We start from the raw sequence: 16,689 nt of genomic DNA on the forward strand, positions 1-16,689 counted from the left end.
GAGCCACCAACATTTTGTCTAGTCTCAAGACTTCTTGATCTAGGGATCTGGCTTTACAGTACTTGCCTGGCAAGCACAAGGCCTTGAGCTCAATCTAAGAACCCTCCCCCAAAAGAGACTGTTCTTTAAGAAAAGTCATAAATTAAAATGATAAAAAAGAATTTTACAATGCACACTATGGAGTTTTGTTTTTTAATCAATACACAATAACAACCTGCTTGAAAAAATACAAGTCTGCACTAAAATAATTCTGTCAATTTGGTAATAATATGATTTTGATTTTGATTTTCCTAAAATATAATAATGTTGAGCATCTTTTCAAATATACACACCATCTACGCAAATACTCTGGTGAAATGTGTATTCAAATATAACTAATTTGAATGGTTAAAATTAAGAAAATAATAAATGTTGGCAAGGATGTAGGGGAAATAGAATATAAAGATGCTAATGATAAGAATGTAAAGTATTACTACAACTACTTTGAAAACACCTCAATAATTTCCTAAAAAGTTAAACACACACCTACCATAGAATGCAAACACTCCACTCCTAGGTAATTAATGAGAAATGAAATGATACAAAGATTTGTACATGAAAGATCATAACATTTGATTTTTAATATCCAAAAACTAGGAATAACTCAAATGTCCACCAACAGATGTATGGATAAAACCAACTGTGATCTATCAATGGAACATTACTTTGCAATAAAAAGAAACTATTAGCCAGGTGTGATGGGGCACACCTGTAATCCCAACAGCTCAGGAGGCTGAGGCAGGATTGTGAATTCAAAGTCAGCAACATAGTGAGGCCCTAAGCAATTCAGCGAGCCTTGTCTCTAAACAAATTACAAAAAGGGGCTGGGGATGTGGCTCAGTGGTTAAGTACTCTGGGTTCAATCTCCCTTGCCAAAAAAGAAAGAAAGAAAGAAAGAAACTATTGATACACACAACACTAATGCATTTCAAAATAATTATGACAACTGAAAGTTGGGAAAGAACACAAACAAAGCATATGATTCTGTTTATATAAAATTTTTTAAAGTGGAAACTAATCTATCTACAGAAAACATATCAGTAAACACCTGAAGAGGGATTACCAAGAGACATGAGGAAACTTTGGAGAGTGATAGTTATATTAACTATCTTATTATTGGTGATGTTGTATGTCAAAATTAAATGATATATTTTCAATATATCAGTTCATTATGTCACAGAAGGAAGAAAGGAAAGATGGAAGAAAGCGTGAGTATAATCATCACTAGACATCCAAAATATGTGTTTTAAATTAATACAGCTGAATATCACTTATCCAAAATGCTTGAAACCACAAGTGTTTTGGATTTAGGATTTTGGAACATTTGAACATATATAATGAGATATTCTTAGGGATGTGACAAAGTCTAACACAAAATTTATTTATGTTTCATATATCCTTTATGCACATAACCTATAGGCAATTTTATACAGCTGCATGCTGTACACATGGACTTTGACTGTGACCCATCACAAGAGGGTCAAATGTGGCATTTTCCACTTGTAGTATTATATCAGTGTTCAAAGTTTAATTTTGAAGCATTCTGAATTTGGAGTTTTTCAATTATGGATGCTCAAAGTATACATAATTTACATAACTTAAAATTCATTCCTTCAAGGTGTTTAGTTCGTTTTTAGTATATGGTCAAGGCTGTACAACACTAATTTCAGAACATTTTCATCACCCCAAAAAGAAATCTGCATCTAATAGTAATCACTCTACATACCCTCAATCACTCAGAATATAATTCATTTCTGTATGACAAAATATTTTGTCTGGTCACCCTAATTCAAGGCTCAAAGTGTCTCAAGGTTGGCAGATCACTTTTAGCTTAATTTCAGGAGCCTATATTTAATGTAAGTACTACTACTTTTTTCACTCTAAGTACTAGTTCCTAGGCAAAAACTTTTAAAGACAAGCACATGTTTGCAAAGAAATAATCTGCTCCCCCTTTAAATGACTGCTAACATACCTTCAAGAGTGTTTGTTTGTTTGTTTGTTTTAGATAGGTGCTCCAAAAAAAAACCACAAGGGACCAGTTAAAACCAACTAAAATCACTGAGTCACTCTTCTAAGGTGACCTAGAGCAAAATATGCTGATTATAATCTCATGACCTGCTAAATTCTTTGCCCCCACCCGGCTGCGTCTAATGTGCAATGCACAAAGAAGCACAATCCACAAATGAGCATGCTCAGGAAAGTGCCTGCCTCTACATGTGATGATGTCTTTCCCACATGAATATATGCATGAGTCTTCTAAATGAAATCTCTGCCTCCTGTGTTCAGGGAGATACTGCTTTGATAGCTATCCCCAGTATTCTCCTCACTGGCTGCAATTAATAAACATTTCTTCACTCTTTTATCCCATTTGTACTTAACAGCTTTGTGCTCACAAGGGGCAAGACCCACAGGGTTCAGCTGTAGAATGAAAACCAGAAGCACACTAATATAAATAATGATAATTTTACAAATGTTCCAATCACAGAAATGTCATTTTAATTGTAATAGTGATTGCAAAATTTTTACTTTTATTAAAATATTAACAAACGTAGAAAACTTATTTTCCTCCTGGTTTCTTATTAGTTATCAGTGCCAAGATTGGTCAAAACTAAACCACAGTGGTAAAAGATAAATAGATGATGCTTTTGCAAATATTAAAGTGCAAATTATTTGCATAGCTTTAAACTTAATTAACACATGGTCTTTGACTAATTCCACCATGAACTATATCTTCTCAACAACTTTTTAAATTTAATATTTATAAAAGGGTTGGGTAAAGTCAATACTACATGGGAAGGATAATGGGTTTAAAGAAGATATTACCATTTGTATTGCACCATCTATCATAGAAAAAAACAATAAAAATTTAGCTACTTTTTAATATAAAGGATTATCAGTAATGATAAACATACAATAAGTCTTGGAATAATTTGTAACTGTGTTTAATGATTCCATTATCCTACAATTTTTTTTGGAACATAAAAATTAAGTGTGATAGAACAAAAAAATAACAGCTAATACTAGAATTTTACACTCCTATGTTTAGAACATACTGTGAAAACAAAAGTCAAGCATTACTCATTGCTTAAAAAATTAACTTTTTATATGATATACTGCCAGCATACTAAATAACAAGTTAGATATATTCCTAATGATGAGCCTAAACAAAGTTCATATTTGCACACTATACAACCAAAACGTTATTTAAGCTTGATTCGTGAAAGCTATTACATTTTTTGGGTGGGGGCAGAGAGATCAGGATTGAACCCAGGGATGCTTTACCACTGAGCTACATCCCCAGTGCCCTTTTGTTTTGTTTTGTTCTGTTTCTGAAACAGGTTCTTACTAAATTGCTGCAGATCTCACTAGTTGCAGAGGCTGCCCTTGAACTTGCCATCCCCCTGCCTCAGTTTCCCAGGTTTTATATCTCTTTAATCATTAAAAAATACAGTATAAGAACTACAGCATAATTATGTAACTGAAATATCAAAGACAGGAAAATTCTAAAAGAACATGTAATGTACATTTTTCTGATGTTATTTTGGCATAACTACTTTGAAAATACACCAAGAGTAAACAGATTTTTAAAAAATATTTTTTAAGTTGTTGATGGACCTTTATTTATTTGCAGTGCTAAGAATCAAACCCAGTGCCTCACACATGCTACCACTGAGCCACAACCCCAGTCCATAGATTCTTGATATTTTAGATGTATATAATCAAAGACCTTATGAACTCACTAAAGTACAAAATACTGCTAAATATATCCACTTCAGAAAACCTACTGGGTGCTCAATGAAAAAAAGAAAACTACAAAGCCTCATTAAAACACAGGTGTGAGCATTTCTGTGCACTCACTATTAAAAATTTTCCCTGAAAAATTATGAATTGCTATATAATAGACCTTGAAGCTTGTTAGCAGTCAAAACCATGAACATTAAACCCTTAAATGCCAAGGGCCTGCAATAAATGTCTGAGGATAGAATGAAAAAATAAAGAAATGTAGGCATAATATGAACATGGGTTTTGTCACCTAAAAAATAGCATTTCTCCTTGACATTTCCCCTAGAGAAATGAAAACTTAAGCTCACATGAAAACCTATACAGGACTATTTATAGCAGTTCTACTTATAATCACCAAAAACTGGAAAGAACACAAATTTCCTTCAACCAGTGAATCAATAAACAACCCACAGCATATCCAAAGAATGGTATTCCAACAAATATAAAGTAAGAAACCACTGGTACACCCAACAACTTGGATAAATCTCAGAGGTGTTATGCTGAGTAAAAGAAGTCAGCCTCAAAAGATTACATACTTTATGATTTCATTTACTTGACTTTATTAAAAAGACAAAACTACAACAATAGAGATCAGAGGTTGCCAACAATAGAGGCAGGTGGTGCGTGTGTGATTATAAAGTGTTGATGGTGTGATGATGAAACTATTCTACATCATGGTGGTGGTAACACGAATCCACACGTGTCAAAATCTACAGATCTATAGACGAAAAAGAACCAATTTATCACATAATTTTTAAAGTAATAAACATTCAAGAAAGCAACTGATTTTACTCACCAATTCTGAAAAGTGTGACAGTGCTATCTACAGCGAACTCTACAAAAACTTGCTCAATAATATTTGTTAATGGTAATAATGTCAACAAATCAAAAACATAAAATCTTTACACCTCTATTTAATCAAAAAAGGACTTACCAAGTTCATTGAGACTCTGAGCAGCTTTTGTTATCTCTCTACTTCCCCCTTGCAGTTGTCCTTGGAGTCTCTTACTGAGATACAAGATGCGAATAATTCTCCGAAGCAAATCACAGGCAACCTGTGCAAATATCACAATGTTAAATACTATGCAAATATCACAATGTTAAATACTGTGCAAATATCACAATGTTAAATACTGTGCAAATATCACAATGTTAAATACATGAATAGATTCATTAAATTTCATTATGATTACTATTAATATGTTAATCTGTCCATTCTTTCCAGATGCTAAAGAGTCATTCATGCCTCACTTCTCTAAATAAACACCAATCTTAAAAAGTATCAAATCTTCTAGGAAACAACCAACTGTACCATTATTTACTCTTCACAATAAACTCCAACGTATCCCAAATAGAATGAATTTGAGATTGAGACACTGTAAAAGCCAAAGATTCTTTGCAGTTTTAAACCAGTTTTCTTTTCTAAATCAATGATTTTCAGTCTCGACTGCACACTGAATTCAAGTTCTAATGCCCAGGTGATACCCCTGACAATTAAATCAGAATCTTTAGGGGTGATAACCAAACATCAGTTTATTTAATATTCACAGGTGATACCATGGCAGTCAAGTTAACAACCACCATGCTAGGCTTCCTACTACTTACTGTCTCCAACCCTGGCTTCTCTTTTCTAGGTGCCTGGCTGAACAGTCTTCAAACTTCTACCAATTTCACTAGCCATAAGGAATAAACATGCCCCACTTGAATTTTCCTAATGGTTTTTATCACTAATATTATTATTTTAAAAATAACTATTAAAAAAAACTCTTGGACTGGGGATATAGCTCAGTTGGTAGAGTGCTTACAAGGCAAGCACAAGGCCCTGGGTTCTAATTCCCAGCACAGCAAAAAAAAAACAACTCTCACATACTTTCACATCGCTTCCTATTCCCTTTTCTTTCCCAGATCTAATACTAAGTCTTAACCTATCTAAAGGCTTATTATCTATCCAAAGGATTGCAAAGATGTAACCCCTAATCTCCATGTTCCACTGCTCATGTCTGCCTCCTACCTATCAGGCTAAAAAAGAAAGAGTCATAAATTTCAGAACACTTTGCTATAGAACTGGATCCAGAACAGTTGCCTTGGGAAGAGTGAGGTGAAGGGAGTTTGTGGTAACAAATAATATATAGTGATCTTCAGCCTCAGTAATAACAAAGCAAAGAGAAATAGTCTATGCTGCTTCATCACCACAATCTTTGAGCAGTGCCAAAGCTAGTTGAAAAGCAGATATGATCCCTGAAGAAGAAAATCCTAAATGGTGGCAATAAGAATTAAAAGCTCCAGGAAGACAAGTGGAGACATAGCTCAGTTGGTAGAGTGCTTGCCTTGCAGGCACAAGGTACTGGGTTCAGTCCCCAGAAACACACACATACACACACACACACACACACACACACACACACACAAAAGACAAAGGGCCCTGAGCCTCTGGCTTTAAATTTTCTTTCATGGGTGAAACAGAGAACACCTAAAAGCCACACATAGCCACACTCATGAACCCACAAGCTACACATACATGCACAAAAACATAACAATATTAACATACTTAAGTCACAGACACCCAATGATTAAACACGTTCACTTGACTGGTTTTCAGAGTAACTATGGTTTGAAGTACTTAAAATAATAAAAATTATCAAATCAGAATTTCTCCCGGGAAATTAAAGATTTGGAAATCTTTATCTTTTTATCAAATGTTATTTATTTTCTGATACTTCAAGATCATTGAAAGCTACCCTCATATCTCTCTGTCCCAACTTACACTTAACAGAAACAACCAATTATCAGTTGCTTACTTATCAGAACTGAACTTTTTGGATGAACAATTTAGAACACAATCTCTAGCAACCACTTCTCTGGGGTTCTAAATACTTCATAAAGAGAAATACAAGACCTTATTCTGCAGCACGTAGAACTACCCTTCCAGAATTCCTCAGTCCTACCCAATATAAAGGAAATATCCTCATACATTTAACCTTTGAGTTTATTTCTAATGTTTTTATTTTTCACAACCATACTTAATCTGTGACCAAGTTTTACTGACTGTCCTACTGCATAATACAACTATTGCTATTTTTCTTCTATTCCTACAAGAATCAGCCTAATTCAAACTACTACCTTCACCTTAACACAGTGTTCTCCTGGTTAGCTTTCCAGTCTCTCAGTGAAATTCACTCTGCCACATTTTTCTTAAAAACATTTTTCAGTACTATAGTCCTCTTTTTAATAAACATTAGTATCTTTCTACTTACAGATTATACTGGATCTTCCAAGAATAGCATTTAATAAAATTTTCAGTCAACAAGTTTGGCTAATTTCTAAAGCATCAACTCTCATCATTTCCCAATATATTTGCCTTGCCCAATTTCCTTATTTTTTATTTTAGATATTTTATTATTAAATATATGATATAAGATCACACTGAGATATATAGTTATATGAATTAGGAACCACCCACAGAAAAGAGACAGAATCGTGTGAGCCAACACAAAAGCCCCCCTTGCACTCCCTCCCAATCATGTCACCTTCCATCTACCAACCCACCCAAAGAAACTATTTTCACTCCTATGGTAATCACTGTCATACTTTTATTACAGAAACATATATACCTAAGTGTTGCAATTTCACTCTTTTTTAATCTGTGGGGTTTCCTCCCCACCTTTTATTCTTTGTAATTGTTGAATACATTGGATCATCTGACCTACAGAGTTTACACAGAATGGGTTTTGTTGACTGTTTTCCCATAGTATAGTTTGAGAATTTCCTCTATCCTCTATATTTCCTATAAAACTAGTAGTTGGATATAGACAGTTTCTTTAGACTTAGGTTTATCATTTCTGGCAAGTTAATCATTAAATGAAAATAAATTTATAATGTGTTGGCTTTTCTCCTTGTGTTATTAGCAACTACTGATATTAAACATCAAAATCCATTAAAACCTAAGTAAATGCAAAATGGTGATACTATTGTTTAATCTTGGTTTGCTAGCACATAAAAATTTCTCTATGAAATTTTTTTACCTCAAGTATATTTGTTTATCCTTAAGGGTACTGCTCGTTTGGGAAAGTAAGAATAAATACTTGATCTTTCTCTTGGTTTATATTTTCAAAAGGAAGGGTTTCCTAATATCCACTAATGATAAACAAACAAGAATTTGTTGTTGTTATTTTGGTTTTTTCATTATATATGAAATCATAAATGTAAACATAATATAAGATGCCAATTCATTGAGCTTTTATCCTTATTGATGTCCAAATTGTCCCATTTTGGCTAGTGGGAGCCTCTGAGAGTGATCAACTGTATCACTCTGAGACTAAGATTTCCCAAATTTAGGATTTTTAGGGCTAAAAGTGAGATAGTTGATCAAATCTTTAAATTGGCTTCTGAGTTCTTCTGTCACAGACCTAGCAGTCACCAATATATTCCTTGGTATCTGGTATAAAAATGTTTCAAAATCATTTTATACATTTCAAGTATCAGATCTGGAATCAAAGAGGTCTCAAAGAAGCCCATGTTTCCTTTAGGAAGAAACAGCATTTCAAGACCACATTCTGGGAACTAGTTTTGTTCATTTCTGAGAATCTTCCATAGATACAACTAGGAAATGTCAGAATTAAAATATAGTATAAATATTCATTTGCTTTAATCCACAATATAGATATAGAAATTCTCAGATTAACATTATACATATACATATGCATAAATATATACAGAGAAATATATAAAGTTTATACTATTTTAAAATAAAATGAAAATATCTCAAGTAAGTTACTAGGGATATTTCCAATTAAAAATCAAAAGTACAGGGTATTTATTTAACCTTCTATCTTATATCTCTATATCATTATTTCCATGCTGACTCTTGATTCTTAAGGACACAGGAAATACCAGAATTAGAATAACTTAAAATAATTTGCTTGACTGTACAATACACAGAAAACAGTATCTAATTAATAAAACCAATACCATACTAAGAATATGATTGCTTAAAATAGTTTAAAATTTTTTTGCACAGCTGTCACTTTTTTTTCAGTTGAATTCTATTTCTTTATCAAAGCACAGTTATCACCTATTTATATACTCCTTTATGGCCCCATCCTAGTTCTAATGCTCACCACAATTCTTTACACTGATATTTCTCTAGTCAATTTGGTATCTGAAAAACACCAACTATTAGTTTCCTAAGAAAAAGTTCATGAAAACAATATTCCCTGCATTCACTATGTTGACAGGAATCTATAATTGAAAATCACTTTGGTTGGTCTATCAATTCTCCACTGCTGCACAAGAAACCAGCCTAAAACTTCGTGGCTAAAAACTATTTCATACTCTTGCCAGTTGAGAATTTAGGGAGGATCCCAGTACTCCATGTGGTCTCACTTGTGACTGACTACTCACTGTGCTTCATTCAGCTAACAACTAGGCTGATCTGGACAATACAAGAAGGTTTCACTCCCACAACTGGTGCATGAGTACTTCTCTATTCATCAGATCCATGTAGCTAGCCTGGCTTTCTCCATAGCATGGTGATAATAGGTAGCTGGACCACTAACATGGTCACTGGCTTTTGCAGAGCAGAAATAAACCTCAAACTAAAGCAGGATCATTTCCATCAGTATGGGTTTTTAGGGTTTTGCTATCCTAGTTGCTCTGTTTTTATAGGGTTTAGAGTCACTGACATTTTATGCTCCTGTTACTATCTTGCTCCTTCCTCCCCTCCTGATATATTTACTTGTTCAAAGGATAATCATAAATCTAATAAAATAGGTTGGTATCCCATAAAAAAGTATACAAAATTATTTGCTATAACAACTATAAATTTAAAAGGGAACTGGACAAAGTTACATAATGAAAAACATACATATAAAATTATATGTATAAAATCAGAAAAGGTTTCATGGATGGTTTCTTCTTTTATTCTGAATTTTCACAAAATCTTTTACTTATGATTTTAAAGTTAAAAGGTTAAATTAAAATTCCACTTAAAAGTTAAAAAAGTATGATGTTTTAAAAACTGATATTATAGTTGAAAAGTTAAAAAGAAAACATGATGTGAATTATATCTCAATAAATTGATTATATATTTAAAACATAATTGAGATTTAAAACCTTATAGGTCTTGAAAGTTAAAAAACACAATTTTTCTTTGATCATTTAAAATTTTTTAAATGTAAATTGTTCTGTTTAAAGAAAAATGAGCTCTTCAAATTTTTTTTCTGAGAACCAGGCAATTCATAAGCAAACAATATTACTAAAATGAGTTACGACAGAGATAATCCTTGGGGTGATAATTAAATTCAACTGATATATTCATGTATATAAAAGAAGCCAGAAGCTTCTGCTTCAGGAAGAAAAGGTTTTCTGGGAAGAGAGTGAAATGGGGGTTAAAAAAAAAAAAAAAAAAAGAATAGGTATAAAAGTACTTTCTTCTAATTGGAGGTAGAATCTTAGGGATTTTATGTTCAAGGAACAAAACATCCTTCATAGCTATTTCTTTCTTGCCTTCATCTATCACATGTACTTAATTAGGAGCCCAAACATGAAACAGATTAAACAGGAACATAAAAGCTCCTTAATGTTTTTAATGGAAACGGCTAGACAATGTGAACAGAAAAACAATAACTAAAACGAGCTTCCAAAGAGCTGTAGGAACTTTGTTTGAAAGGCAACAAGTTTCTAAAACAAACTTCCTTCCTAAGATAAAACTGAGTATAAGTTGATCCAGGAAAATTTAAATACTGTACTGGAAATAAAGATATTGAAATGGACCTCAGCACATTTTTCTTTTCTCTCCCTTCCTTTTTTTCTTAACTTTGGAATAACTTGACCAATTTATCCAACTCAGTCATCTTTATGGTGTCTTTTTTTACAAAAACAAAGTAGTGTAGAAAATGAGGATTAATATTTAACAAAAAAAATAAAGTGCTACAGCACAAGAAATAATCAAAAGCATGAAGAGAGAACCTACATAATGGGAGGAAAATCTTTGCCACCTGCAAATCAAAAAGGATGTTAATTTCCAGGATATACAAAGAACTAAAAAAGCTTAACACCAAAAAAATAATAATAACCCAATCAATAAATGGGCAAGGGAACTGAACAACCCCTTCTCAAAAGAAGAAATATGAATGATCAACAATACATGAAATAATGTTCAACATCTCTAGCAATCAAGGAAATGCAAGTCAAAACTACACTGAGATTTCATCTCACTCACCAGAATGGAATCACCATTTGACCCAGTTATCCACTCCTAGGTATAAACCCAAAGGATTTACAATCAGCATACGACAATGACACAGCCACAATAATGCTTATAGCAGCACAATTCACAATAGCTAAGCCATGGAACCAATCTAGATGCCCACCAACAGAGAAATGGATAAAGAAATTGGGGTATAAATACACAATGGAATATTACTCAGTCATAAAGAAGAATGACTTTCTGATGTTTGCCTGTAAATGTATGGATCTGGAAACCACTGTTCTAAGTGAAATAAGCCAATCCCAAAAAACCAAAGGTCATATATTTTCACTGATAAGTGGAAGCTAAACCACAATGAAGGCGGGCGCCGGGGAAGAAGAGCTGGTTAGTAGATTAGACAAAGGGGAACAAAAGGAAGGAGGGGAATAGGAAAGACAGTGGAATAAATCTAATATAATTTTCCTGTGTATACATATGAAAATACCTAAGTGAATCCCACCATCATGCCTACCCACGAGAATGGGGTCCTAATTACAATAAGATATAATCTATGCATGTATAATTTTATCAAAATGGATTCTACTATCATGTATGACTAAGAAGAACCAATAAAAAAAATAAAGTATTAATCTTAAAATGAACAATCCTGATCTCTTGTGCCTACATAAACATTTTTTAAAAATCAATAAAATAAACTATCACAACTTCATAGAATCATAATATTTTAGACCTAGAAAAGAACACAGATCCAGTCCAATCTTTCCCCATAAAAAAATAAACTCAGGTTTGCTCATATTCATGCAGTTAGTTAAGGGGGACTAAGAACTGTAGTGCTCTTTGAAAACACAATGCTTTATCTATTCTTTGTGAACCTGCTTGTGGTTCTGCTTTCTTTACCTACAGCAAACTTCAAAAAAAAAACAAAAATTATATTTTTTGCTTTGCTTTCCCTTCTTTTAAAAATAAAATTTACAGAATCAAAAGCAAAGAAATACTCTCACTCATGCTGCATAGTGGCTATATAAACTTCAGAACATAACTTTCAGAATTTACATTTATTCACCCATAAAATGACTCACCCATAAAGTAATTTCCAAATATAATTATGAAAATTTAGAACATTTAAAAATATTTCATAAATTGCTAAGTTCTATATAACCACAAATTTTTAAAAAATCACTAAAAACCACATAGGTGACAAAAATAAGAAAGATTCTTAGCCAGGCATGGTGGAGCACACTTGTAATCCCAGCAACTCGGGAGGCTGAGACAGGAGGATGACAAGTTTGAGGCCAGCCTTAGCAACTTAGTGAGGCCCTAAGCTACTCAGCAAGATCCTGTCTCAAAATTTTAAAAAATATAAATTTTAATAATTTTAAATAATTAAATAATTAATTTTAAATATTTTTGAATTTTAATATTTTTAAAAAGGGATGGGAATGTGGCTCAGTGGTAAAATGCCTCTGGGTTCAATCCCTGGTACCAAAAAACAATAATAATTATAATAATAAGGATGATTCTTGAAAAATACTTTCAAAAGATTGAACAACGGAGAGAAAAAAAAAGTGCATAGTTCTGGCATGTTTAAGATCTGGGGTTAGATGCAAAGAAATTAACTGAAATTAAAATTTTAATTTAATGAATTTTCAATTGTTTTGTCAAAATTAAACAATGAGGGGCTGGGGAAATAGCTCAGTTGGTAGAGTGCTTTCCTTGCAAGCACAAGGCCTTGGGTTCAATCCCCAGCATGGTCAAAAAAAAATAAAATAAAATAAACAATGAGCTGTAATCAAAACAACAATATATGATGTAAATGAAGACAATAATAGTCCTGGAAAAGTTCACTAAGAAAAAAAAAGGCCTATGTCTTCACATGCAAAAATATTTTAAAGTTGCTTTTCACAGAGATGGCAATAAAAGCTAAGAAAGAAGCTCCTGCCCCTCCCAAAGCTGAAGCCAAAGCAAAAGCTTTAAAGGTCAAGAAGGCAGTGTTGAAGGGTGTTCACAGCCATAAAAAGAAGATCTGCATATCACCTACTTCCAGGGATCCCAAGACATTGCAGCTCTAGAAGGAGTCCAATATCCTCAGAAGAGTAACCCCAGGAGAAACAAGTTTGACCACTATGCCATTATCAAGTTCCCCCTGACCACTGAGTTAGCTATGAAGAAAACCGAAAACAACACACTTGTGTTCATTATGGATGCCAAGGCCAACAAACACCAGATCAAATAAGCTGTAAAGAAGCTGTAAATAAGCTGTAAATTGGGAGCATCTAAACAGAGTCCAGTTGTCTAATTCTAAATATATCCTTTTTTTCCATATATATATATATATATATATATATATATATATGTATGTGTCTATATATGAAAAATATATTTTTTCCTATTTGTGTATGTGTATGTATATATATATGTGTGTATATATATATATATGTATATATATATAAATATATATTTTTTAAAGTTTACTAAAGTCAAAGTTAACTTCCATTCTTTGTCCAAAAGTGCAGAATATTTTATAAAATTTCATTTTAGGGTTGCAGTGTACCTCAGTGGTAAAGTACATGATTAGCATGTATGAGGGTGTAGGTTCAATCCTCAGCATCAAGAAAAAAAGAAAAAGAAAAAAATTAATTTTATTAAGGCAAATTTATAAACATATCAGCATAATCATTTTTCTTAATTAACAATACCATATTTGCATGCCAACACATTCTTTCAGTAAGAGGAAGACTTCCAGTGACATTTAATGCCATGTTTTTAAAATAAAATGAGAAAGTTATCCAAAAAATCCTAAAAAGCAATATTTATATTCCAATTTAACCATGGGGAGTATTGTTTTGATATATATTTTAACATAAAAGTAAAACACTAGATCCCTAGAGAGAACTCCTCAATTCTCTGAGCACTTAACAGTGCATGAACCTTTTCAGGAAAGCAGCTTGAGCATGTCCTTAAAGGTTTGCCATATTCCAAGCCAATGATCTTGCAACCCTAGCCAAAATTGATTAGACAATGCTAGCTCAAAGGAAGCCATACAAAGTCTGTTACCAGTTGCCAATGCCATCACCTACCATAAGAACCTACCCAAACTGTGAATTGACTATCTACACTATTCTTTTTATGGAAGTATGAAAAAAGAAAGGATAGAGCCTGAGGTAGCAATAAGAAGAAGCTCTGAGATAAAAGAATGAGTGAGCAGAATGATGAGCAAGTGAGAAGACTGATGCTTGGTCCATAGCACCAGAAGAAAAAGCTCACAGTCACAGCAAATATTCAGCAACTGAAGTACAGGAAAAGGTGAGTGTTAGGTTGATATTACAAATTGAACAATGTTCCACTTATCCATGATACTTATACAACAGGTTCCTGTGCATCCTCACTGACCAAAAATGTATCCATAGCTGGCTGTCCCTGAAATAATTTGAAAATATCTCATCTCCACCATCTGAAAAAGACATTCAGACTCTTCTTGCATGCTATATTTCTCAAACTGTTATAGGAGACATGTACAAATACATAAAAAATAATATCACGTTTTGTTCAGTCACATGCTACATGTTTGGAAAAACATATAAATATGCCCAAATATTACTTGGCACAAACCAAGGAAAAAATTATTTTATTCTTTTTTTTTTTTTTTAATGGGGATTGAACTCAGGTGCTCAACCATTGAGCTACATCACCACTTCTTTTTATATTTTGATTTGAGACACATTCTAAGTTGCCATGGTTGGCCTTGAACTTGTGATCCTCCTGCCTGTTTCCAAAGTCTCTAGGATTACAGGGATGCACCACTGCACCCAGATATTTTATTCATTTCTTTAAACATTTAATAGGTATGAGTGCTTAGTACATAATACTCTGCTAAGGTTTGTGATTCAAATATTAATGTATTATCATAACCCTCGAGGAATTCAGGCTTACAAGAGTATAAAGAAAGGCAGAGTTATGCAGAAAGAGTTACATGAAAATATTTATATGACTATTAAGGGAGTCAAATAATGAAAAATAAATATTCCACTTTGCCAGAGGAAGGACAACAGACCTCACAAGAGTTGACACACCCAATGAAATCTGTTGAGTGTCAAGAACATTCTGAGTTAGGAAATAAAGAAAATGTGCAAAGGAATAAATGGGAGAATCTCTTGTACATTCAGGAATAATAAGTAGTCCAGTATTAATAGTGCCCATGGTAAATATTTTTAGAATGACAAAAGGCAAAGTAGATCAAGTTAAGCAGAGGTCATATCATGAAAGGGCTCATGCCCATTAAAGACAAGGGACTTCATTCTATTTCTCAATAAGAAACTACTGAATAATTTTATCAAGGGAAAAAAAACAACTTGATGTTGTTTTAGAAGGATGAAGCATGTGGGTTTCCTATTTTCAATAACGGCAGGCTAGGTTATTAGCTTCCCATCGAAAACAACTAAAAATGTTGTATCAAACATAAAGACATTTCAAAAGAGCAATGAAATGATAATACAAATATCAGACCAAATGTGAAGCAAAAAAGGTGAACCCAAACAGAAAAGAAACAAATGCACTTGTAATCTTAAAACACTTGCTAATTCCAGAATGAATCTTGATAGCCTCTGAGGCAAAGTAGGGGATAAGGTCTAAAACTGAATTTAATAATAATGTTTGTTTTGGAGTGGTAGTGATTCCTAATGATGCAGAGAAATAAATCCTCTCAGAAGGACTCAGATTTAAAAAAAGAAATCTCTGAAGTAAAATATCTAACACATAGTAAACAACAAGGCAAACAGGAAAACTGGACTTCTAATAGAGCTAATGAACAGCACAAACATAAATTTGCAAAAACCATCAACAGTGTACATACTAAATTCAGATAACAAAACAACTCAATAGAATATGTTCAAAAAGACAAGTCAAGAAACAAGAAATATGAGAGATGATACAGCATTTGAGAAAAAGAAAAAAATTGAACTTCTAAAATTAAACAATGAAGAAAAAGGAAAAAAAATAAAATAAAAATTTAACAATGACCAAAATTTAGCAAAATAGTATTACATGGACTGGTTTATCCACAGTCTATAAGTTGCTGAAGAAAGAATTAATGGAATGGAAGATCTAATTCAGAGGGAAGGAAAAAAACTTCATAAAACAGCAGGGAAAAACAAAAACATAAAGTGGATAAAGAACTTAAAGGACAATAATTGAGCATAAATTTAATCACAATCTCAAGAAACAGATCAGTGCAGATTTGAAGAAATCATGGCTTAGAAAAAAAGGAGACAAATTCACACAATGAACATGGAAAATGAACTGCAAATGAGATAAATAAAAAGAAAACACATTCTGATACTGTGGGGAATCAGAAAGGAGAGAAGATCTTAAAAGATGCCAAAGGAGTTGAGTATGATGGCACATGACTATATGCCAGTGTCTTGGGAGGCTGGACAGGGGGATTGCAAATTTGAGGCTAGCTTCAACAACTCAGCAAGACCCTATTTCAAAATACAAAATAAAAAGGATTGGGAATGTAGCTCAGCAGTGAAGTGCCCCTAAGTTCAATCCCCAATATCAATTAAAAAAAAAAAAAAAAAAAAAAAGGAGGAAGAGGAGGAAGAGGAGGAAGAGGAGGAGGAGGAGGAGGAGGAGGAGGAAGAAAGAAGAAGCCACCAAAGGAA

At 33.0% G+C, this 16,689-nt stretch overlaps 1 protein-coding gene across 1 annotated transcript in view; it reads right to left on the bottom strand.

Annotated features, from left to right (window-relative positions):
• Cog5 (component of oligomeric golgi complex 5) overlaps positions 1 to 16,689 on the bottom strand; it is a 332,336-nt gene that overhangs the window by 296,097 nt on the left and 19,550 nt on the right. The window contains exon 6 of the mRNA XM_047560136.1: positions 4,757 to 4,877. Coding sequence (XP_047416092.1) covers positions 4,757 to 4,877 — 121 coding nt within the window. The remainder of the gene's footprint in view (positions 1 to 4,756; positions 4,878 to 16,689) is intronic.

This window comes from Sciurus carolinensis, chromosome 8 (assembly GCF_902686445.1).
Source record: "Sciurus carolinensis chromosome 8, mSciCar1.2, whole genome shotgun sequence".
Classification (NCBI taxonomy): Eukaryota; Metazoa; Chordata; class Mammalia; order Rodentia; family Sciuridae; genus Sciurus; species Sciurus carolinensis.